At 40.6% G+C, this 22,955-nt stretch overlaps 1 protein-coding gene and 1 long non-coding RNA gene across 2 annotated transcripts; one reads left to right on the top strand and one right to left on the bottom strand.

Moving 5' to 3' along the window:
- Window positions 1-4,112: 4,112 nt before the first annotated feature.
- LOC105889296 (patched domain-containing protein 3-like) lies at window positions 4,113-10,233 on the bottom strand. Its single transcript, XM_012815091.2, has 4 exons — window positions 9,431-10,233; window positions 8,953-9,080; window positions 8,679-8,824; window positions 4,113-5,987 (listed from the first exon to the last, which is right to left on the bottom strand). The coding sequence occupies exons 1-4, from the start codon at window positions 10,127-10,129 to the stop codon at window positions 4,381-4,383; spliced, it is 2,580 nt and encodes an 859-aa protein (XP_012670545.2). The 5' UTR covers window positions 10,130-10,233; the 3' UTR covers window positions 4,113-4,380.
- A 10,663-nt stretch (window positions 10,234-20,896) lies between these two features.
- Window positions 20,897-22,366, top strand: LOC116224437. The gene is made up of 2 exons (XR_004165584.2): window positions 20,897-21,329; window positions 21,919-22,366. It is a non-coding gene; the product is annotated as an uncharacterized LOC116224437 (long non-coding RNA).
- The last annotated feature ends 589 nt before the right edge of the window (window positions 22,367-22,955 follow it).

Raw genomic sequence — 22,955 nt, 5'->3', positions numbered from 1 at the left:
ATAATTGTCATTGCACCTTTCACTTTCCATTTAGATGGGACTGAAGTCACAAGACAATAGCCACTATAAATGCAAATTAAACCATTTCAAAATCTACACTAATAATGCAATCATTAAAGAGATATCAACTTGTTAACAAACTCCTCTCTTCAAGATGCTGTATGCTATGTTGTATGTCTGCCTCTATATAGCCTACTCATCACCATGGTCACCTATTTCAGACAAGTCGGCAGGAGGACCATTACGTACCACATAGCAGTGCCACAGTTCAATACTGATAACATGGGCTCCTGGAAAGCTGCTTCAACTTGTGTTTATAATGAATCACCTTAGCCTGAGGAAGAAGAGGGACAGAAAGAGAACCTTAGCCTGAGGAAGAAGAGAGTTAGATTCTAACCCCACACAAAATGTTTGTTACAGTGTACATCAATTCCTTAAGCACAAAGTAAATCCACATTCCATCCCTCTATCTCTATATTGCACTGACTTGTGACAAGATTTTCCACTTGACATTCGACATTCAGGGTCCAGCAACACCACTGTAGGACAGTTCAGCTCATAGCTGAAATGAAATTAATGGGTCATCCGTTTGTCTAACACTTTTCTACTCCTGATTATAACATGACAAAAATGAAACGTTTAAAAAAAAAACAGGAAAGAACTGAAAGACAATTCATCCTTTCATAAGCATTCCCATAATTCTCAGAGCACTAGACATCAGTCTACTCCTCTATCTCTTATGTCGGAACTTGGGACACTTTGGTTCCTCTCCTTCCTTCGATGCTGGCTCCATCTCAGGATCTGCTTGACTGTGAGCTAGGAATTAAACATTCTGGCTATCAGGGTCCCAATCATAGGCATAACTCAAAATGTATTTCAATGCATAACCCACATCAACAAATTAAACAAACAAAACAAACAACTCAAAGAAAATGTGCATATTTTACCCTCCCTATCCCCCAGTCCTCACTGAAACAGACCAGGAGGCAGGAGAGGGAGAGAGAACCAGCGAGAGGAGGGCGGTGGGCCTCCCCCTCCCTTCTTTCTGCTTCCTCTCCTAGTCCCGGCAGAGAGAGCGATGAAGAACTTGAGGAGCAGTGAGGGGAGGGTGTATTTCTCCATCTTCCACACAATCTCAAACAACACACAACACACTGAACCTTATCACAATATTTGACTTTTTTTTGTTTTCCACCACCACATGGTCTCAGTCCTGCAACTGACAGGAAATAATCTCCAAAATCAATTAAAACATAACAAACTTGAAAAAATAAAACATTTGTTTTGTAAACTCAAACAGTAACACACAGTAAGTGTCTTCTTTTACGCTGGAAAACACAAACACAAATGTGGTGGTTTGGAATTACCTTTGTAGTAATGCTTCTCTTTGACACATCTATTTGTCAGGATCTATTGTCCAGAAAACCAAACAAGTAAATAAAACAAAACATCACTATCTTCAATTAGTCAACAGAACTAAATCAAATCACCACACAGTTATGTAAAAACATAACCCAATAAATAACATTTTCATCATTTTGTTTCATACATACCAGTAAATGAGTTTCTCCGTCTCAAATTAGTGAGACTTTTTCATCATTGATCTCAATTAACTTCATAGTGATCTAGTTACTCATGGCAATCTCAGCCATGCAATCTTATGCAACCTCTTTTCTCTCAATGGGTATACACTGTGGGTACCAGTGTAAAACCAATTTGAACTCACTCGAAACAAAAACACTGATTCCAAGGAATGGAATTCCAAGTTGTTTGTCATTATTCAACTTTTCAACTTTCCATCATACAATCCAACTGCAAGAGTACCTTACATTATTAAGAAATCATAATCAAATTTTCTGTCAATCATGATCTGACAACAATAGTCCCTGTGGATCTAAACTCTTAACAATCGTTTAAGAATTGAAATCAATTTTCTCCATTGGATCTTAATCATGATTACTTATATTTATTTTTGATACAACATTTTTTACAAGACCCTTCCTGGCCTTGAGGTCATTGCTTGTGGGTCTTTGGAGCAAGGCTGCCAGACTCTGTTGGGCCCAATTTAGAATTATAACTATTAACAATTGCTTCCTTTTATTTGGCTCTAAACAGCAAGGGTGACATCCCATCTGTCACCTGGGGACCCCTTTTGACCTTTCAGTCCTAAAATAAAAAATCCTCTTTGCGGCTAATCATCATACATGCGGATAATTCTGAACTCCGTGGTTAGCGTCACTCCCAGTGCACATCTATTACCTGAATGGAATCATAAAAAATATAATGAAAATCATTAGTAAGACATTTCAAACCCATGCTGTCGCTCCTCAACTACTGTGCAATGGAGTTGCTCTGGCTTCATTAACACTGTAGATGGCCTCTCCATAACTTCTGTCGCCTTTTTCAGAAGTTTCTCCTTTTGTATCTCAGCATGTAACCACTGGTATACATATATTACTCAGTCTGCCCTAACTCCTTCAGTTTCTGTACTTACTTCTACCCCTGTCTCATTTTTCCTGAATCAAGGGTTTATGAGGCTAAACTTCCCACAGCCATAGCACTGGACCCCTCATTGCCTGCACGACTCGACCATGACTGTTTGCTCGGGCCTCGCCTTGTGCACTGCCTCTGGTGCCGTTGACTTCTTTGAGACAGGCAGTCTCCCAGTCTGGATGAACTGCTTAAGGTTTAGACATAGGTGTAGCTCTGCCATGCAGAGGCGGTGCGTTCCATTGGGCAAAGGCGGGCAGTTGCCCTGGGTCTTTGGAATCTTTGGCCCTGGAATCTTTTTTTTTTTTTTTTTTTTAAGAATTTAAATAAATCACGTGTCATTGCAAACGAATGACAATTCATAATAAGCATGAAAACACGACTCTTTTATTTTATGTATCAGACTAAAATGTATCTTAAATCCATCATGGAACAAATGATTCCAGGTCACGTGACGTTTCTGTCACGGAAAATTTGTTGTGCGGTTGCAAAGTTAAGCATGAAACGATGCCACGAAGTGGCAGTGAGAAAAGAAAGGAAAAGGGAGGATGAGAAGTTCAGGGAGAAATTACCTGAAGTAACACAATATTTCCAATCAAGGAATTTGTCCGTGGAAGTGGAAGACATTTATGATAATGTTATAAGTTCATCTGATAATGTTTCAAGTGCTGCTGAGCCAAGTTTAGCTAATGCTAGCAGCAGCAGACAAACAGCTACTACAGCACCAACTAGCCCTGCCTGCCTTGCTACTATAAACGGTGAGCCATCGTGTACCACAGCTGCCCATAAGAAGTTACATTGTTTTGATAAAGTAATCAAAAAGTTACACTACTATTACACTGCACTCAAAGCCTCATAATTCAAATAATGTACAACTGTTTAGTTGTTAAAGTCATCTATTCACAATAAATGCAGTTTCACATAACATGGCTCATTGAGTGTGTGTGTTTTTGTGTCTTGGTGGATGTGAGGTTGGAGGGGATTGGTGCTTTGGTGGGGTGGGTTTTGGGGGGGGCCTCAAAATTGATCTTTGCCCAAGGCCTCCGATTTGCTAAAACTGCCCCTGCATGTCTCCTCTCAGCCCTGCCTTCATAGTCTGGAAATGGAATCATGCAGTGTGGGGTCTTTGGAGGAGGAGCCAACTACTCCCTTTTGTTCCCCTCTGCTGGTTGGGAGAGCGGGCTGGGTTCTTGTAGGAGGGACTTCCTGGTGTTCACCTCACCTAAGGTACACAGTCACTCAGACTACACTCTCCAACCTTAGAACAGACCACCCTTTGCAATGGTTATTTACGGACTATGATCACCCAAATACCACCAGTCAGAGTTCTTTCATATTCATAGCCAAGACTATAATCACTCCAATGTCTCCAGTCAGAGTTCTTTCATATTTATAATCCAGACTATAATCACTCCAATGCCACCAGTCGGAGTGCTTTCATATTTAGGTTTACACTACACAGCGTGAAGAGGTGTATCCAGGATTCCTGTACTTCTGCGTACTCCCAGATAACCGTGGTACCGTGGTAACCATGAATAAAACGCAAGAGCAGCAGTGATCAGTAGCCTACATGAAGACACGCACATACACATAAACAACTCACTGCATACCAACTTCAGAGATATTTGTCATTTTACAATCAAAGATTGCCTTTATTAATGCAAGTTATGAAGCCTTATTTTTAGGAACCCAAGCAACTCTGCATATAAGAACAATAAAAAAGCAAAAATAATTAAATCTCAGACAATAACACATACAGAACTAGAATAGTTATCTGCAACATGAAAAGAAAAGGCTAAATCTCAGATTTTACATTCAATATTTTTCCATGGCATTTTATGTTGTCTCCTGTTCCTCGTATGGAGAATTGTTTGCCTCTTCTCACCAACTTTAAGAGTTTTCTCCATTGTTTGTCATTTTTACAAGTTCAGAATTGCCCCTGATGGGTTCGGAATTTTCTGTCCTTACACTTTTCCAACAAACCCCAAAGAATGTCAGGAACACTGGGATGAACACAATGCCATGAAGTGCCCCAAATGAGATCACCAGAAACATGATCTTAAAGAAGGTTCTGAAGATGTAGCTATTTGCTGCTGAAAGGACAATAACACCAGCAATTGCGGATAAAGCTCCCTGGATTATTGGATACCCAAGGTTATAGAGAGCATCAACAGCTTTGTCATCAGCATTTTCCTGTTTGCTTGAAACAAAAGCATAGGAAATATGTGCAGAGAAGTGCACAGAAAAGCCTAAACAAATGACTAAATTGATCATGGAGACAGAGTCTAGATTTACATTCCACAAAGCCATGAAACCAGCTACACCCACGATTACAGAGGCAATGGCAAAGGTCACCCACAGAGAACAGAGAGGATTTGGAATCAACATAAGGGAAATTACAAGCATGGCAACAGTGGCCACTATGATGTTCTGGACTGTATTTCTGATGATGTCATGCTGATCAATGGCGGCATTCTTATCATTGACTGCATCCTGTTCAAAGTAAATGAATGCCGGGTGGTACACCTTTAAGTCTACATTTTTAGACTTACAATTACGAGCGGTCTCTCTAAAAAATTTCAAGATGTTTTTCTCATCTGTTGGATTCCAGATGTTAACTATTGGTACAAACATTCGGGAAGCTTCAATCAGATCGTTTTGAATATCAACATCTTCACTGAAACCTTTCAGTTTAAGGGCGCTTGGTAAAAACTTCATGAATTTGTCCTTCTGTGAGATATCCAAGTTTACCCTTTTTGAATATGCCATAAAATAATCAAGCCATGAAATAGTCATGTTTTTGGCCACCATGTCTGAATTTTCAAACTCTCTAACACAAGCCATGAGATTGGCTCGTGCAGCCTTATTCCAATACTGAAATGTTGAATCGTTTACGATTACCATAACAAATGGGCCATTCTGCCTGAAATGATGATTACCATAGTACTTACTTTTGTATGTATCAATACCCACCTTCATTTGAGAACAACCATATATGCTAACACCCACAAATACAAAATAGAGTAAAATAACAATGACCTTGGTCCATCGCTTTGTCAAAAATGGTCCATAATACTTTTTGAAGAAGACACTGATGGGCGTGTCTTCCTCTGCATTCGTCTCAGGATCATAAGCACCACCAACTGAACAAGCATTGCTCTTGTTGTCTTCATTTGGAGTTTCAACCTTCCTGAATGTCAGCCAGTGTCTGTTGCTTGCCTCTCGTTGTCCATTCAGTGCCAGACAGGCACCGAAGAACATGATGTTGTAGATGTAGCAGAAGAGGACGGCTGTTCCGGTGTACACGCAGAAGGACTGTACAGAGCGAAAAGGCGTCAAGAGGCCAATGTAGAAGGCCAGGGCATGGGTCAGAGTGGTGATGGTGATGGAGACAGCTGCCTCCTTGTACGTCTCTGCCATGCGATCTTCTACCTTGTCATGAACCCTCGTCTTCTGCCAGCATTTGATCATGATGAACATGTCATTCACACCAATACCTATAGAGAGGGTTTTGCAAAGCAAAATAATTCCAAATGTCATGTGTTTAGTGTCCTAATATGTTTGTATAATAATTCAATCGACCATGGCTTAAAAAGAAACATCATTGAGTTGTCTGAGATAACTGTGTGCGCCCATGTTGTCTGGACAGGAGTAGGAGTCATTATCAGCAACTGAAGATGACGGCCAAGGTGAGCCCTTTTTTCTCTTTCGGTTTAGAAGGAAAGTATTTAACTAAGAACAAGAATATAACAGTCTATACACCAGGCCATATCAGTTTGGATGGGCTGGGCAGAATGTGTGGGCCTTTCGGGTGAACTCTTAGGCCTTTAGCACACTGCATGTGCATTGCGCCTGCGTTACCTCTTTCTCTCACTCTCTCTTTCGTCCTGAACGAGGGCAAGTCATGTGACGGATTTCTGGTTACGACTGGTCAACTGGTCAACTTTTCGGACCACAAATCGACGCTGGATGATACCAAACTGATTGTGTATTGATGGCTATCATCAAAGACAGACTCAGATGCTTAAAGATAAAGATTGTTTCCCAATTCCCATCGAAATCATGTACATATAAATGTCAAGAAACTTGATTTCTGTCAACATGTCAATGTCCATGGAACACTGGTTCTTTGGTAAGTTGTAGGGATCACTGACGAGTAAAGCTTCCTTTATCTTCCTTTGTCTTAAGCAGATCATTGTTTGTTTTACTCTTGGTTTCCCCATTTCAACTTAGAGGGCGTATTTCTGGCAGGAAAGTGCCTTCAATGAATACCCTCTATTGGCAAGAATATAAAATGTATTGCTATAAAATATATATCAAATATATTGCGATTTATTGAGATACTGTAAGCAAAGCAATATATTGTGTTTAATTTTAGTTGAAAACCTAGTTTTAGGTTAAAACTGAAACTTAAACTACCGAAAGTATACAGTCTACAGTTTCTTTAACGTTATTGAGGTAAACAGACACAGGTCTATGTCTGTAGAGATCCTTACCATGTTGTCAGATACTTAAAACACATTGGGCCTCATTCTCGAATGCAGTTAAGAAGAATTTAAGAAGGAATTTCTTCTGAATTGGATTTAGGAAAACATTTGGCATTTATGAGTGTTCTCACCTGGGATTTGTTCTGAACTTCAGAAGACTTTCCGAACTCAAAATAGCAGTCGTAACTCGGCCATCTTGTGGTTTTTTAAGGAATCATATTTATAAAAACTCTCAGTGTTAGAAGTGTTAATGAATTTGTGAGAAATCGTTGGTGATTGCGTTCACATCAACTCTACAGACATCCTCGGATTAAAGTAATTATAATAATAATAATTACGAGAATATTTGTATCATTAACAATTACGTTTCACATGTATAGTCATGATTCTACGAGGCCCCGTGATGTCATAAAATAAATAAAAGGACTACACCAGAATGCTGCGCTCGTCTAGTGTGCGTCGTTTGGCACTGCCGTCTGTGCAAGTACGGCAATCCAGAATTTTCTTTTGTAGTTCCACGTTGGTGGAACGAACTGCCTAGCACTACCAGAGCAGGGGCGTCCCTCTCTACGTTTAAGAAGCTTTTGAAGACCCAACTCTTCAGAGAGCACCTCCCTTCCTAACTGGCACTTCGACTAGTGCTTAACTTGCACTTACAGCAGTTACATTCCTGCACTTCGTTTTTATTTTCTATTTCGTTTTTCTATTTCTTATGTAAAGTAGTATTTATTGTTACACTAGGTCTCTATTGCTCGTAGCTTGACTGTTCTCTCCCTTGTAGCCTACGTCGCTTTGGACAAAAGCGTCTGCTAAATGACTAAATATAAATGTGAATGTACACGAACACTGCAAGTGTAAGTGAATAAATAAATAAGCACTAAACTCAATCACGTTGATATAGCTATAGTGGAATAGAATGGACACATCTACATCCTGCAACGGTCCACCTCTGCACCGTTGAAATTAGATCTGTGTTTACTCGGCAACGGTTCTTGCTTTCCGCTTTGACATGAGTCGTTTACGAGTTGCTTTCGTGTAGATTCGGTCGATTCCGACTGCCCACGTCACTACGGTTGCGTGCCCTTATAAGGAGCTGGCGGGGCGTGTATGTATGCAAATTCAGGAGCACGAGAACGCGCTTTCAATTCAAGAAAACTCTTCCGGTGGAGCACAGCTCAGAACACTTCTGCTGCGTAGGAACACACTTTCAAGCGTTCATGAATTTGTCGGATGTCTTTTTCTTACGTTGTTTTTCCGAAGCCCGTAAGAAACATTTCACAAGAAACTTCAGAAAATGTTCGAGAATGAGGCCCATTATGTCTGTGGCAAAAAGAACCGGTTTACTTTCACACGGATGCATGCCCCATGGGATTATATTGTATAGCTGTTTTGTGGTTACAGCGTTCTAACTCTGTGCTGGACCAATTTTGATTGTTTTTGTCCCTAGTAAATATTTGAACCTAAAAAGATGGGAAAAAATAGAGCCCATGTTAAAAAATCCTAAGATTTACCTTCAACTGCTTATATAGCACTCAGTTATTTAGCATTCAGTAAATATTGCCATTTACATTTTTACCAATTTTAGGTCACTGATAATTCAGTGAAGATGACAGATAAATAGGTCCATAGTCGTGTCTACATATCCGGCACTTTGAAAGAGAGATAAAAGTTATCCATCTATCACAATCTGTGGAATCTTACCCAGAATCAGAAAGGGAGCGGTTGCCACAGTCATTGCAAATGGCATCCCACAATACAGAAGCAGTCCAAAACTGGACAGCACAGACAGTCCTGCAGAAATCACTCCAAACGTGGCAACGGTTACCTTGTTCCTCACACAGTCCAACCTGAACACAAGTGGCAGATTGTTACCACACACAATTAGCCACCATAGTCAGTTTAGACCAGGGTAAGTGGAATTAATTTCTTGCATCATCTGAGTAAATTATTTAAGCTGTATGGGCAGATGACATACCTTAGGCAAGAAAGAATTGATATGATGATAGCCAAAACATATGTGATAGGAAACAACTTGGTCACACTTTCAGAATTCTTTTTCAGCTCTTGTTCCCTTGACAACGTTGTGAAAACAGATATGGAGCCCTGCAACAAACACATTTTATGGAACAGACACATAGGCACATTTCAAATGAACTACAGAATACTGCAGCGTGCATGGGAGGTTGTGCGCTTCCATGTGTTTGTGTGAAATAGTTTGCCCCATAATGCAGTGTGTGTGTGCCTGTTAGAATGGTTAAGGTTTTATTCTGTGTTTAAGGCTCCATTTCAAGATGATCAAAGCAATGTTTAGAATGTAGGCATGTAGATAATAATTACCCTTATAATTCATTTAACAACTTTGTAAGCCTAACACATTGTGTGTGCGTGTGAAGAGTATCATCACATCATGATCATTTAGACACAAATTGCACAAACGACGATGGTGAACTTACCAGTGTAGCATTTGTTTCCGATGATAATGTGTCATTAAACAAAGTCAGCCAGGCATCAGTTTTATTTTTGATATTCTCTTGCAGGAAGTAGAACAGTCTTGTTGCATTGGCGGTTTCTATTTCCTTAGTCCCTGGTTTGTATTTCACGCCGTCTATAACTCCCCCCAAGTATAACCTCTCATGAGAAGGATAATTTAGCGTCAAATTTTCAATTTTGCTTGCATCGTAGTTTACAATATCTAAAACTTCGTTCGATGCACATTTGCTTTTCTCCTTAGCACACAGGTTTGCATAGGTATAGTTTTTACTAGTCTTAAGACTTTTCACTCTCTCATCTAACTTAATTATTTCTTGAAACGCCTTAACTGTGAGTATATTAGACTTAACCGCTATAGTCAACGACGCATAAACGCCCTCATTGTAGAGCCTCAAGCGAGAAAATTCTTCGCGGTGTGGAAAATGCTGTTTGACAAATGCCTTATCTTCCTTTGCTAGGCTGTTTCTTGACGTGTTCTTGATTTCTTGGTCATGTAGGTCTACTTCTCTCTGCTGGAGGAAGTAAAATCCTCCTCCGAGAACGCCAGATATCAGTAGAGGAAGAATAAAAAACAACCACGGATATTTACCGATGCAGCGTCCAAGTTTTTGAAAGGCAGTCTCAACAGGCTTTTCAATATACTTTGTTTTGTAGGTAAACATTTTGAGTTTCAAACTAGCCTACCGAATGCGTAGTATTTGCTTATCCTGAGCCCAGGGAGTGGTACACGGCTAAACTGATCGGAACACTTTCGTTTTGAAATGGGCGTTATGAAACCTATCTAACATTTTCCGAGCAGCGTTCAGTGAGCAACGATAGTCAAATGAGCTCGAGCGACTTCCGGTTACGATTTTTCAAATATCCTAATATGCCCCGTGTTTCTTAAACTGTGAGAAATATTAATTTCATAGTAACATCAAAATGGGTTAAAAACGATTCACTGATGTTACAAAAGTATGGTTTTCTTGTTTAAATATAATGAACACTGACTAAACAGGCAATATTGTATTAAGAAAAAGTAAAACACACCCCAATCTGCTGATAAAAGGATTATGCCTTCATTAAAGTTGGTTGAAGTTGTTCAGAACACTGTAAAGAAAGGGTAAAATATGTTTAGCAGTCATCATTCTGGTCATTCACTGTGAAAAAACACTTGACACACAGATCAAAAAAAGGATTATCTCCAATGCCAGGGTATTGCCATGTGACACGTATCACTCTTTGCTGATGAAACTAAAGATTGTGTCTCAATAAAAGGGGGGTGGAATATATTCAGGACATTCCAAACATTAAATAAAATGTGTAAAGTAGTTGAGATTTACGTCCCTGAATGCTCCACAATACTTTAAACATAGGCCTACACACAGGCAAAAATGCATTATATTCAATGGCAGGGCCATATGACACGTTTCACACTTTGCTGATGAAACTAAAGATTGTGTCTCAATAAAAGGGGGGTGGAATATATTCAGGACATTCCAAACATTAAATAAAATGTGTGAAGTAGTTGAGATTTACGTCCCTGAATGCTCCACAATACTTTAGACATAGGTGATCAGACAGGCGAAAATGCATTGTCTTCAATGGCAGGGCCATGTGATACGTATCGCACTTTGCTGATGAAACTAAAGATTGTGTCTCAATAAAAGGGGGGTGGAATATGTTCAGGACACTCCAAACATTAAATAAAATGTGTGAAGTAGTTGTGATTTACGTCCCTGAATGCTCCACAATACTTTAAACATAGGTGATCAGACAGGCGAAAATGCATTACCTTCAATGGCAGGGCCATGTGACACGTATCACTCTTTGCTGATGAAACTAAAGATTGTGTAAGGTAGAAACCCTCCGGGTGCCTGTGCAACTTTTTTTCTGGGGGTTCTCCCTCAGAACATTTTGAAAGATGTAGACGCAATTTCCTGCATTCTGGTGCATTTACCTAGACGAATTTAGCCCTGCCCACAACATTTTAGGTCGGGAAGTTAGATCTGGCATTGCTCCATTGGGGAGAAACTCCCTGTGTTCGAATTCTTAGATAGCTGTCTTAATCCTTGATCTCTTGTTGGACAGGTGTCTGACGAGACAGGTCCTTTCGGGGGAAGGTATCTCAAAAAACTTTGATTTCGAACAGTCTATTAAGATAGCATGTACGGCAACATGACGCTGTGTGTGCTTATTTGCTAGCTAGCAGCTACTGTTAGCGACCTGGCTAACGGATACATCGATAAAGAAATCAGACTATTTTTGTTAATCAATCATGACATAAGTACATAGTACAGTTTATTTCTCTGTAACTTTGAAAAAAAATTACCAAAAAAAGCAAAGAAACGTACATCGGTGAATACTTTTGTGGAACTTCGACGATTTCATCCGCCATCTTTTTTTAAATTTGTCTCTGGTTAGGGAATGGCGCAGAGAGTTATGGGTAATAGCTGCTGCCATCGAGACATGAAGGCAGCTCATATGCTCTCTTGAAAAATGACCGTTATGTGACGTATTTTAAGGTATCTTATTAAAGCGGAAGAGAAGGTTTAAGACATTTCGAACAGTCCCTGCTCTCTTAATAGGAAGGAAGGAAGGAAGGAGGCATTTTAAGACATTTCGTACACGGACACTATCTCCTCACAAAAATCTGTGAGGAGATAGATAGACCAATCAAATTGTCAGGGCGGGCTTTATACGATAATGGACAGATTATCAACCGTAACGTAATCAACCACGTCACCAAAGAGCGTTTGGGTTGAATTTGTTTTCAACAAACATGGATGCCGCTGGAGAGCTGAAATGTGGAGATTCGAGTTTTAGAAGACATTGGCCCTCATTCTCGAACATTTTCTGAAGTTTCTTCTGAAATGTTTCTTACGGGCTTCGGAAAAACAACGTAAGCAAAAGACATCCGCCAAATTCATGCACGCTTGAAAATGTGGTCCTACGCAGCAGAAGTTTTCTGGGCTGTGCTCCCCCGGAAGAGTTTTCTTAAATTGAAAGCGCGTTCTCATGCTCCTGAATTTGCATACATACACGCCCTGCCAGCTCCTTATAAGGGCACGCAACCGTAGTGACGTGTGCAGTCGGAATCGACCGAATCTACACGAAAGCAACTCGTAAACGAGTCATGTCAAAGCGCCTAGCGATCACCGTCGAGTAAACGCAGATCTAACTTCAACTATATATGTCTATGACTTGAACGTTGCAGAGATGGACTGTTGCAGGATGTAGATGTGTCCATTCTATTCCACTATAGCTATATCAACGTGATTGAGTTTAGTGCTTATTTATTTATTCACTTACATTTGCAGTGTTCGTGTACATTACATTAAGTCATTTAGCAGACACTTTTGTCCAAAGCGACGTACAAGGGATAGAACAGTCAAGCTACGAGCAATAGAGACCTAGTGTAACAATAAATACTACTTTACATAAGAAATAGAAAAACGAAATAGGAAATTTCGGGTCTTTGGGTCTTCAAAAGCTTCTTAAAGGTAGAGAGGGACGCGCCTGCTCTGGTAGTGCTAGGCAGTTCGTTCCACCAACGTGGAACTACTTGAAAATTCTGGATTGCCGTACTTGCACAGACGGCAGTGCCAAACGACGCTCACTAGACGAGCGCAGCATTCCGGTGTAGTCCTTTTATTTATTTTATGACATCACGGTGCCTCGTAGAATCATGACTATAGGCCTACATGTGAAACGTAATTGTTAATGATACTTTAATCCGAGGATCTGTAGAGTTGATGTGAACGCAATCACCAACGATTTCTCACAAATTCATTAACACGGAGAGTTTTCTTAAATGCGATTCCTCAAAAAACCACAAGATGGCCCACGGGGCCATCTTGTGGTTTTTGAAGGAATCGCATTTGAGAAAACTCTGGCCGAGTTACGACTGCTATTTCGAGTTCGGAAAGTCTTCTGAAGTTCAGAGCAAATCCCAGATGAGAAAACTTTCATGAATGCCGAATGTTGTCCTAAATCCAATTCCTCTTAAATTCCTCTTAAATTCTTCTTAACTGCGTTCGAGAATGAGGCCCATTGACAGCACATTCATCTTGAAAGAGGAACAGAGAAACGCGATCAAGGCATTTGTCGATCGAAAAGATGTTTTTGCCGTCCTTCCTACGGGATCCGGTAAAAGTTTAATGTATCAGCTGGCCCCGATGGTCTCTGTTATGGTAAAGCACAACATATTTCAGACCCAGATTAAGAAATGCTAGCGCGACACTTCGATCAAAGAGTATGGGAGTTGAATCTGCGTGCGTGATGAGGCTGTATTTGTAGGAAACAAGGAAAACGCAGAGTGGATTTCTATTGCTATGGGTATTCCCTGCCGCCTTGCCCAATGGGACGCACCGCCCCTGTCTCTTATGCACACTTAGTTGTCAGTTAGTGTCCTTGGTACACAAGGATGGTGACCGCAGAAATCAATTGTTCAATTAATTATTTAATAAAGCAAACTGTCGCTGTGATAAAATAGATGTGCAGCGATTGAGAACGGATATGGACGGATATCTTGATCAAACATTGAGTTTGTCATATAATAGGCTAAGACGAGCATATGGACTCCGAAGTTGGAGACAAAGTAGGGCTGGACGATATATCAGTATAAGGACTAGATATAGGATGAGACAATACCTTTTATATCGTAACAGTTTGAGGTGGTGTTACATAACCAGTTTCTTCTGTAAAGCTGCCAGCGTTTGCTCTTCTCACCTTCTCGCACACTCTCTGTGCAACCCCGCCCCCACTCTCCCTCTGCGTCTGCAGAAGTCCTCTAAATATCTTAGTGGTTTCCACGAATGTGGGCCTTAAGACTATACACCTGAGAACTACTTCAATGTTCAATGTTACTTTTCACAGAGCCTACAATGAGAGTCTATGATCCCGGGTGTCTGGCTTTGGCAATAATGTTAGAGATGCTGCTTGACTCTGTTGGGTCACCTACTGGGGCTCAAGTCCCATGAGCCTATATGGACTGGATGTGGAGTACATCCTGCTGAGAAGCGGAAAAGAACAGCCAGAGCAAATGTTTTACTTTATAATATACTTTGGACTTTTACTTTAGACTTCTCAGCTCCAAGAGAACATGTTATTTTATTAGAATGGGACCTCATGACTGTGTTTGATAGGTATATCTGTATCCAAGTCGCTCATTCAGCTATTTTGAGAGCAGAGGGAGTCGATAGCAACACTTGGTAAGGCCCTTCTCACTTGGGTTGGTGCCAGTGTTTCTTCTTCAAACTTTTCACAAGGACCCAATCTCCAATTTTAACTAGATTCAGTCTCGGTTCTCTCAATACAACTATGTTGTGTCTTGATCCACTTCTCTGTCTGTTTGGCCATGTACAGTACGTCGCTATGTCATTTTCAGTGTCTTTACGTCAACATTTTCAGCAATATTAAAAAACGGTTCTAACACATATGGTTTATGATTTCAAATGGAGTAAGTTTCTCTTGACCCTTAGTAATATGCATTGACAATTTTACAGCGGGCAAACAGTCTACCCAATTTCTTCCTGTTTCTGCCATAGCTTTTCTTAGTTTTCCTTTGATCGTTCCGTTCGTTCTTAACACCAGCCCTGCTGACTGTGGGTGATAGGCACAGTGTACCTTGTGTGTTATTCCTAGTATTTTGCACATTTATTTTATCACTTGGTTAACAAAGTGAGTTCCATTATCGCTATACATTAGTATAGGAATGCCAAATGTCGGTAAAATCCAATGTGTCATTGTCTTTACCACAGTTTTGCATCAGCTTTTACTGTTGGAAAGATTTCAACCCATTTAGAGAAACAGTAAATTATTATGTGGGAATCTTTGTTTTAATCAAGCATTTTGGAAATTATTTTAGTATAACATTAAGACATTTGTGGGAAGTATGGAGTGAAGTAATGCAAGCTCTGGATATCGTACTACACACTTTGGAAGTATGCCTAGGAAATATGTGAAAATGATGTGTATAGAGTGTTTTTAATCTTTGGAATTATACATACACAGGTGGAAGCTTATGGACTGGTCCAGTTGGGAGACTGGTGATGGGTTAAGGTTCTTAAAACAAAAGTCTCCAGCCAATAGGGCTGAGAGGTAAAGGGGTAAAGTGTGTTGTGTTGTATTAAATGTTTTGCAGGACTTCAGGACCACATTTCAGGGAGCTGATCAGAGTTGGAGTGGGGACCATTCAGATGTAGCAGCTCGACCTGGGTGAGGGGCTGCCAAGGTCATGGATACGCTGCAGTGGATGGATGCGTCAAACTGATGGAGCTCAACATGGTCAGAGGAGGCTTTCCGGCAGATTCAGATGAAAGACCTCATCAGTGGAACTTATAAGAAGATGTTTGTTGTGGGACGTCCACAACAATTCTACAACAGCACGCAGAACATTCATACATATTAGGACTGTACCACTTGCATAACATTGCATACATAACTGGATCTGTATTGTTCATATTTGTTGGTTGATTGTTCATATTGTTGGTTCTGTATTGTTTATATTTATATTGCTTGTTTTGTTTGTTTTAATGTTTGGTTTTCTGTATGTTTGTATGTATTGTATTTTGTATGTTTCTTTATATTTTACACAACACTGCATTCAGAAACTGATGGAAAAGAAGATGTGCATGGTCGCCTTCCGCAGCCTGCGGAATGCAGGTGTCGCTGTACAGGACAGGGCAGTGGGTTCATTTTTCACCTGAAAATGGTTTTTGTTCTCACCTGCGAGGTTAGGGATATGGCATCTCGGGAGTAAAGGAACACCAGAATGTGGATACTGATATTGTTACACCTAAGTTTATTCATGTAAATGGAGACTGAACGAAACGCACAACACTGCATATACAATAGGATTCTTGTTGTATTACATTTTGTATGTTCTGTAAACATTACTGTATGCTCATCTAGGACCACCCTAGTGAGACTGTTGTATTGTATGGGGGTATTAATATTGAGTTAGATGAAGTGGATGGACTGTTTAAAATAAGGCTAATTTAAAGGAGATTTAAAATAAGAGGGCGTAGCTTGAAGTGACCTAAGGTTAAAATGGGTGTGGTATTGTATACCATGGAAGCTTTTTGATTGGATGGAGTCAGGTTAGAGGTTAAGGATGTGATTGGTTACAGGGTCAGCCATTCAGGGCTGGAGTGTGAGTGCCAGGTTAGGTTTTAAAGATGTTGGCGCGAATGTAATTTGGCAGATCTATTTCCGGTATACATCTCTTTGCTGTGGCTTAATGTACTACAGTAAATCTGTTGGAACAGCACGTCCTGAGTGAGTTTCTGATTGTGAAAATAGTTTAAGACTTAGAATTGGCCACCACAATTACTAAGCAGTATTTATTTTGTTGACACAATTATAGTTCAATAAAGTCCATTGCTATTATTTCAAACGGAAAACTTGGGCTTTCTAATTTTCCAGGTTTTGGTTTAAGCTTGCCTTGCACATAATGTTTAGCACACACCATACATCGTTCACAATTTTTTTTTGTGTAGTTAGAAAACCCAAATGTGGTAAATGTTGTTGTTGTTGTACTAAATCCACCATTCCTCCCCTTGAGACATGGGTAACACCATGTGTACTGCTCTGTCTATATGTTTATGCTTCCCAGCGTTAATACAGATTAAGCAGCGAGCCAAACTCCCTTTTTAAGAGCCAGGAAAATGAGCCATCTTGCTCCTTTATTGACCACATAGAATGGAGTAAAACTAGGAATAAAAACAAAGTGGAAAAAGTGCTGAATTATAAAATACAACATAACATTATAATTAGCTATAATTAACATTAACATTAATTAGCTAACATGCTAACGTAAACAACAGTACAGTTGCAGCGATTTATTTGACTATTTAATCATATTATATACTATTTATCATCAAACAACTACAACTCATTGTAATTAAATAACATACATATTACGATCATGTAAAACTTACAGTCATTGCTTTCTATGAGATTCAAAGTTAAAAACACGTTAAAGTTGAGTTTGCTGTGACAGTTGAGTGTTGCCATGTGAACGGTGCCCGTGTGCTCCAAACTTCCATTGCCTTCCGATCTCGTGGGCGTCAAAATAAAAGTCCTATTCAAAATAAAAGTCCTATACAAACAATTCAACTTCAATCACCAAAACACATAAAACATACCATGGGCAGAACACTCCCCGTCTGGCATTTAATGCCACTAAAGATTCAACAGTCCTCGCTTGACCTTTGACCTTTCTTAGGCAGAAGCAGGACGACCTCAGTAATGGGCCTGAAGAATGTCTTTACTTTGTCTTGTGATGCAGTCTTTATTTCAACCTTTCTGACCTTTCCGTCACTGCTTGGAAAGGCGGCAGTGACCAGACCCATAGGCCACTCATTGCGAGGGGACTGACTCTCTTTCAGCAACACAACGTCCCCGGGCTGCAGATCTCGTGTTGCTGTGCGCCATGTGACCACGTTCCAGGGGCCAAACACATCCAGCCCTACGTATGTGAATGGCGGAGATGAGCTCAGACGTTCCAGACGCTCACTCTCGCAACCATATGAAACCATGCTCTTGGAAGGACAGGTAGCCCCGTATCATTGTCTTGCCAGAGTTCTGTGTCGTCTTGTGAACAGTAATGCTTTTTCCATTTCCGCTTTCCTGCAGAACTTGCTTGTTTTTGTGCTATTTTTAGGCTATCAAGGTCAAAGTTGTTCGCTTCCTGTTCTGACAGTTTCATGTTTGCAGCAGCTATTTTCTGCGAAGGCGTTTCCTTTCGAAACTGGAGCTTTTTTGTTTGAGTGAGCTTGACATTTAATAATTGCTATTTGCTTCGGCAGTTGTAATGCTTGGATTAAGTTCAGCAAAAGTTATTTGTGTGTTACAAATGAATTTAAGCAACTTGACATAGCTTCAGCAAAAATAGTAGTTGCTTTTTGGAATAATCTTAACTGGTTCCAAACCCACCATTAATCCCACATCCGCGGGTCCCTGTGACCACAACCCTCAGGGTGTGTCAGTCAACAGAGTTTCCTCTTTTTCAGTGAGCGAGAACAATCAAGTTGCGCTTCTTTGCTTGCGCATTTCGACACATTTGGTGGCATGTATTTTTACTCCCAATGACACCCGTTTAAACAGTTTGGGTCTTTGGCTTGGTTTCTTATTGGGCTGTATTTTTTCTGTTCTTCGCGCTCTAACAAGATTGTCAACCACCTATCCCCAGACTGATGAGATCAGATCTGATCAGATAAGATCCTTTAATGTAATCGTACAATAGGGTTTTCTTAATCATTTTTCTTAATATTCTTCTTTGTCTTTGAGGGCATCGGGAAGCCCAATGGCCCTTTTTTTCCGCATACAAAACAACTGTCATCTTTTTTGTTTCCTTTGTCCCCTCCTTTCCGTCGGATATCTTTCTTGTCACCATCTATATTCTTTTGGTAGAATTTAGCGGCCTTTTTCTTTTTCTGATTCGCTGCGTGTATTTTATATTGTTTCACTCTCTCTAAGTCGTCAGCTTTCCAGGTTACGTTATGCTTTTTTACAAATCCCACTTACTGTCCATTCATGACTTGTAAGAAGGCATTTTTCAGTTGCTGTTCAAATGGTCCTGCATGATCAGGAGGATTTGGTTTATCTATACCGCTGTGTGCTTCGAATACTTCCTTTAATCTTTCTAGGTATTTTCGCACTTCTTCGCCTTCCTCCTGTCTGCAGTCTGCTATTTTAGTATAGACCGCTCTCTGTTTCAAGTGCTCTGTTATCCTTGTGCATAGCGCTGGCAATTTAGTTTCAAATTCCCCATCTGCCACCCATGATTGTGGTTTGCGGTCTGCCCCGACTGGGTTCCAGTCCCCTTGTTTTAGACACCATTCTCCTTTTAATAAACCTCTCATTGCTCTTTCAACTACTGTACTAGTAGTCGAAATTCTCTAACGCACCTTTCCGCCCCCTTTGAGGGAGGCGGTACTCCTTCTACCACCTTCATCATTTCAGCATGGGTCCAGTGACGGTACACATACACCACCGCAGGCGCATCCTCAGCTCCTGCCGCTGGATTTGGGTAATTCGATCATCGGATAGAGACCTTATGGTTGGCCAGACCGAAATTCCTCTTCCTCAAATCGATTCGCACTCACATTATTTCTTTTAGCAGTATCGTCATCTCCATCATAACATTTTTAGCTTTCCTATCTGGCTGCCTCATCAGATAAGGTTACGGTTTGTTATTTTGTCTGGTATTGCTGCATTTTCGCTTATTTTTGACGGCAGGCGGTGGTTTAATTATTTGAGAGGCTGATGATGCTTCGTGTTCATTGTCAGTGTCCACATAAGGTGGTGGTTGTCTGTATTCTTCTTGCTCTCTTTTATTGCGAGTCCCTACATCAGTGGCGGTTTTGGGCACGGGCGAACCGGGCAGCACTTTTTCATGACACGTGGGGGGCGGCAGGAGCACTTAAAATAAAAATAAAAAATCATCTGGGCCGCGAAGCGGTTTTCTATTATCTATCATATCACTGTGTGGGTCGCTAAGAAGCCACAGATCCTGTGTGGGAAGGGGAGGGGGCGCGGGGGACAGTTCACCTCTGGGTCTCCCAAATGGAACTTGTTAGGTTGGAATTTTCCTCTGCTAAAGTAATTGATAGCTGAAAATTCACCCTAGTGACCTCAGGACTCCGGAGCTGCATATAAGTATATTTATTAGACAAACAACAATTGCAATCGGGCTCACTCCCAGCACAAGGCTGAAAGTGAAGCAATGATAAACACATCGCACAAGGTTTATATAGACAGAAGTTGAGCGTTCAGCAGGGATAACCACGTGGTGGATTTCCGAAGTCCGAGGCAAGGATGGAAATTTTGCAAGGTCGGAAGAAGCACAGTTCGACCCTTCTTATCACTTCTGGTCTAAACATGCTCTTGTACAAGTGGCACCTAATAATCTAAGTTACACACACGCAGAAACACAGAAAAGCCATGTTCCTGCTTACATAAGTACATGATTCATATAAGGTAATTAATAATACAAGGCACTTGATTATTATATTCTTAAGTCATTAACAGTGTTTGGAAATTATCTCCATCAGTAATCAACTAAGCCTACATGATCATAGGCATACTCATTATTCACATTATTGTCATTGACAGTACCGGCTTACTTTCACCACTGATGTTATGCTAGGCTTAGGCAAGTTATCTCTGGTTAAAACTAGCTAACGTTAGCTATTCACTAGCTGCGCTAGCCAGTTATCGTAACGGACTGCGTGTGTTATCGGCAACGTTCACGTTGTCATGTTAATCCATTATTAAACTGAGCATATCGATTGTTAATCCATTATTAAATTTAGCATTTTGATTGTTTAACATAGCTGTAACTGACATAGCTATGCTAGGACACTGCCCTGTCCTAAAACCAAACCCTCTTGTGGACCCCTGGTCCTAGGGCACTTCTATAGGGCGTATTCACCCACGTGACCCCTATACATAACAACAAGCTTTGGCGGCCATCTTGGGGTCCATGTACGGCATTGTTTTGCTGTGTTTTATTCCGCTCTGACCATCATATTCTGAAGGAGACACAATTGCAGTGCCTTGTAATTATGGTACTGTGCCTCATTGTTGGATGTGGGACTAGGACGGGTAAAGCGCACACACACGCGAAAAGGTTAGGTTGTTTCGCGTCGCGCGTGTGATAACTAACCAGGAGGAACATGTGGATGGACTAACATCTACTCGGCGCAGACAATGGATTTCTGCCATAAGTAGAGCGAATCTGACAGCGGAGAAGTTGGAGAATGAACGTGTGTGTGGTAGCTTCAAAAGTTCTTGCTTCTCCTGATACCAAAGAAACATGGACAACTTCACATCATCCAGAAAACCAGACTCCATCCAGTTGTACGGAACTCACAGGTACAAGCACTTCAGACAAATCTTCCCAGATATCCGAATTTAACTATCTGTTCAAGGAAAGCAAGATGCAGTCTTTTACTGAGGAGTATTTTTCAAACTGTCATGACAGTGATGACAAGGTACGATTTTACACAGGCTTGCCAAGTTTTGATACATTGAATACAGTTTTCAATTTGGTTGAGGCCCATGTGTCAAGGAGGACCAAAACCTTAACACCATTTCAAGAGTTTGTGATGGTTCTCATGAAACTGAGGCTCAATGTGCCTCAGCAAGATCTGGCATATCGATTTGATGTCAGTCAGCCTACTGTCTCAAGGATTTTCTGGTCATGGATGATAGTGATGGATGCACGACTCTCACCCCTTCTCAAATGGCCTGAACGAGAGGAGATCATTCGGACAATGCCAGCATGTTTTGAGTACTCATTTGGTAGTAAGGTGACTGTAATAATTGATTGTTTTGAAGTGTTCATCGAGAGGCCTTCCAACCTGCTCGCAAGAGGGCAGACCTTCTCCAACTACAAGCACCACAACACTGTTAAAGTACTAATCGCTATCACACCACAAGGATCCATCTGTTTTGTGTCTAGGGCATGGGGGGACGTACATCTGACAAGCACCTTACAGCAAACTGCGGTCTGTTGGAAAGACTGAAACCTGGTTACTTAGTCATGGCTGATCGTGGTTTCACAATTCAAGAGAGCCTTGCCCTACGCCAAGTGAAACTGGCCATTCCTACATTCACTCGTGGTAGCAAACAGCTTGACCCAGTTGACATCGAGCACACAAGAGGAATTGCCAATGTGAGGATACATGTTGAACGTGTGATTGGACAGTTGAAACAGAAGTACAAGATGTTACAGGAAACCTTGGAGATTGATTATGTCAGCCTTACTGGTGGTTCCACAGAACCGATGGTAGACAGAATTATCAGAGTATGTGCTGTGTTAACAAACCTGTGCCCATCAGTTGTACCCTTAACTTGAATTGCAGATGTCTCAACCATTACATGATAAGGACACTGTTTTTTATTTGATATACTGTTTTGAATTCATATTCATACTGTTCAGATAAGGATAGTAATAAATATACTGTTTTGATTTCATATTCATACTGTACAGATAAGGATAGTAATAAATATACTGTTTTGATTTCATATTCATACTGTACATATAAGGATAGTAATAAATATACTGTTTTTTATTTGATATACTATTTTGAATTTATATTCATACTGTACAGAATAGCGCTAAATCAAGTTTTAGTGCAGATACTACCATACAAATTGTGACAGTGAGAATGTAGCAATGCATCTTGAATTTATTTCCATCTTTATCCAAATGACTTAGATCATTCATTGCCCCAAATAGTGATGGAATGGGGGTGAACGGGCACATGTTGACCCTTCATTTCTGTAGAGTTTTTTGTAGTGCTCAGTCTTCAGGAACAAAACCTCACAACTCCAAGGTATGTGGGGAGGGGGGCACCTGCAGCACTGTATGACTTTATTTAGCCTTGCACTGTAAACAGGGGGAAGGACAGTAAAGGTTACTATGGTAACAAGAATTACAAACAACGACATTATCTCCAGGTTAACCTCAAATGTAAAATACAAAAACTTTCCCAA

This window comes from Clupea harengus, chromosome 17 (genome assembly GCF_900700415.2).
Source record: "Clupea harengus chromosome 17, Ch_v2.0.2, whole genome shotgun sequence".
Classification (NCBI taxonomy): domain Eukaryota; kingdom Metazoa; phylum Chordata; class Actinopteri; order Clupeiformes; family Clupeidae; genus Clupea; species Clupea harengus.
The sequence above is the reverse complement of the archived record's forward strand: the minus strand, read 5'-3'. Positions and strand labels throughout refer to the sequence as shown.

Coding starts and splice junctions, on each gene's coding strand:
- LOC105889296 (XM_012815091.2), bottom strand. CDS start 10,129: ATGTTTACCTACAAAACAAAGTATATTGAAAAGCCTGTTGAGACTGCC. Junction 8,825..8,952: donor TCAATTCTTTCTTGCCTAAG/GTATGTCATCTG, acceptor ACTTGTGTTCAG/GTTGGACTGTGTGAGGAACA. Junction 5,988..8,678: donor CGCTCCCTTTCTGATTCTGG/GTAAGATTCCAC, acceptor CCCTCTCTATAG/GTATTGGTGTGAATGACATG.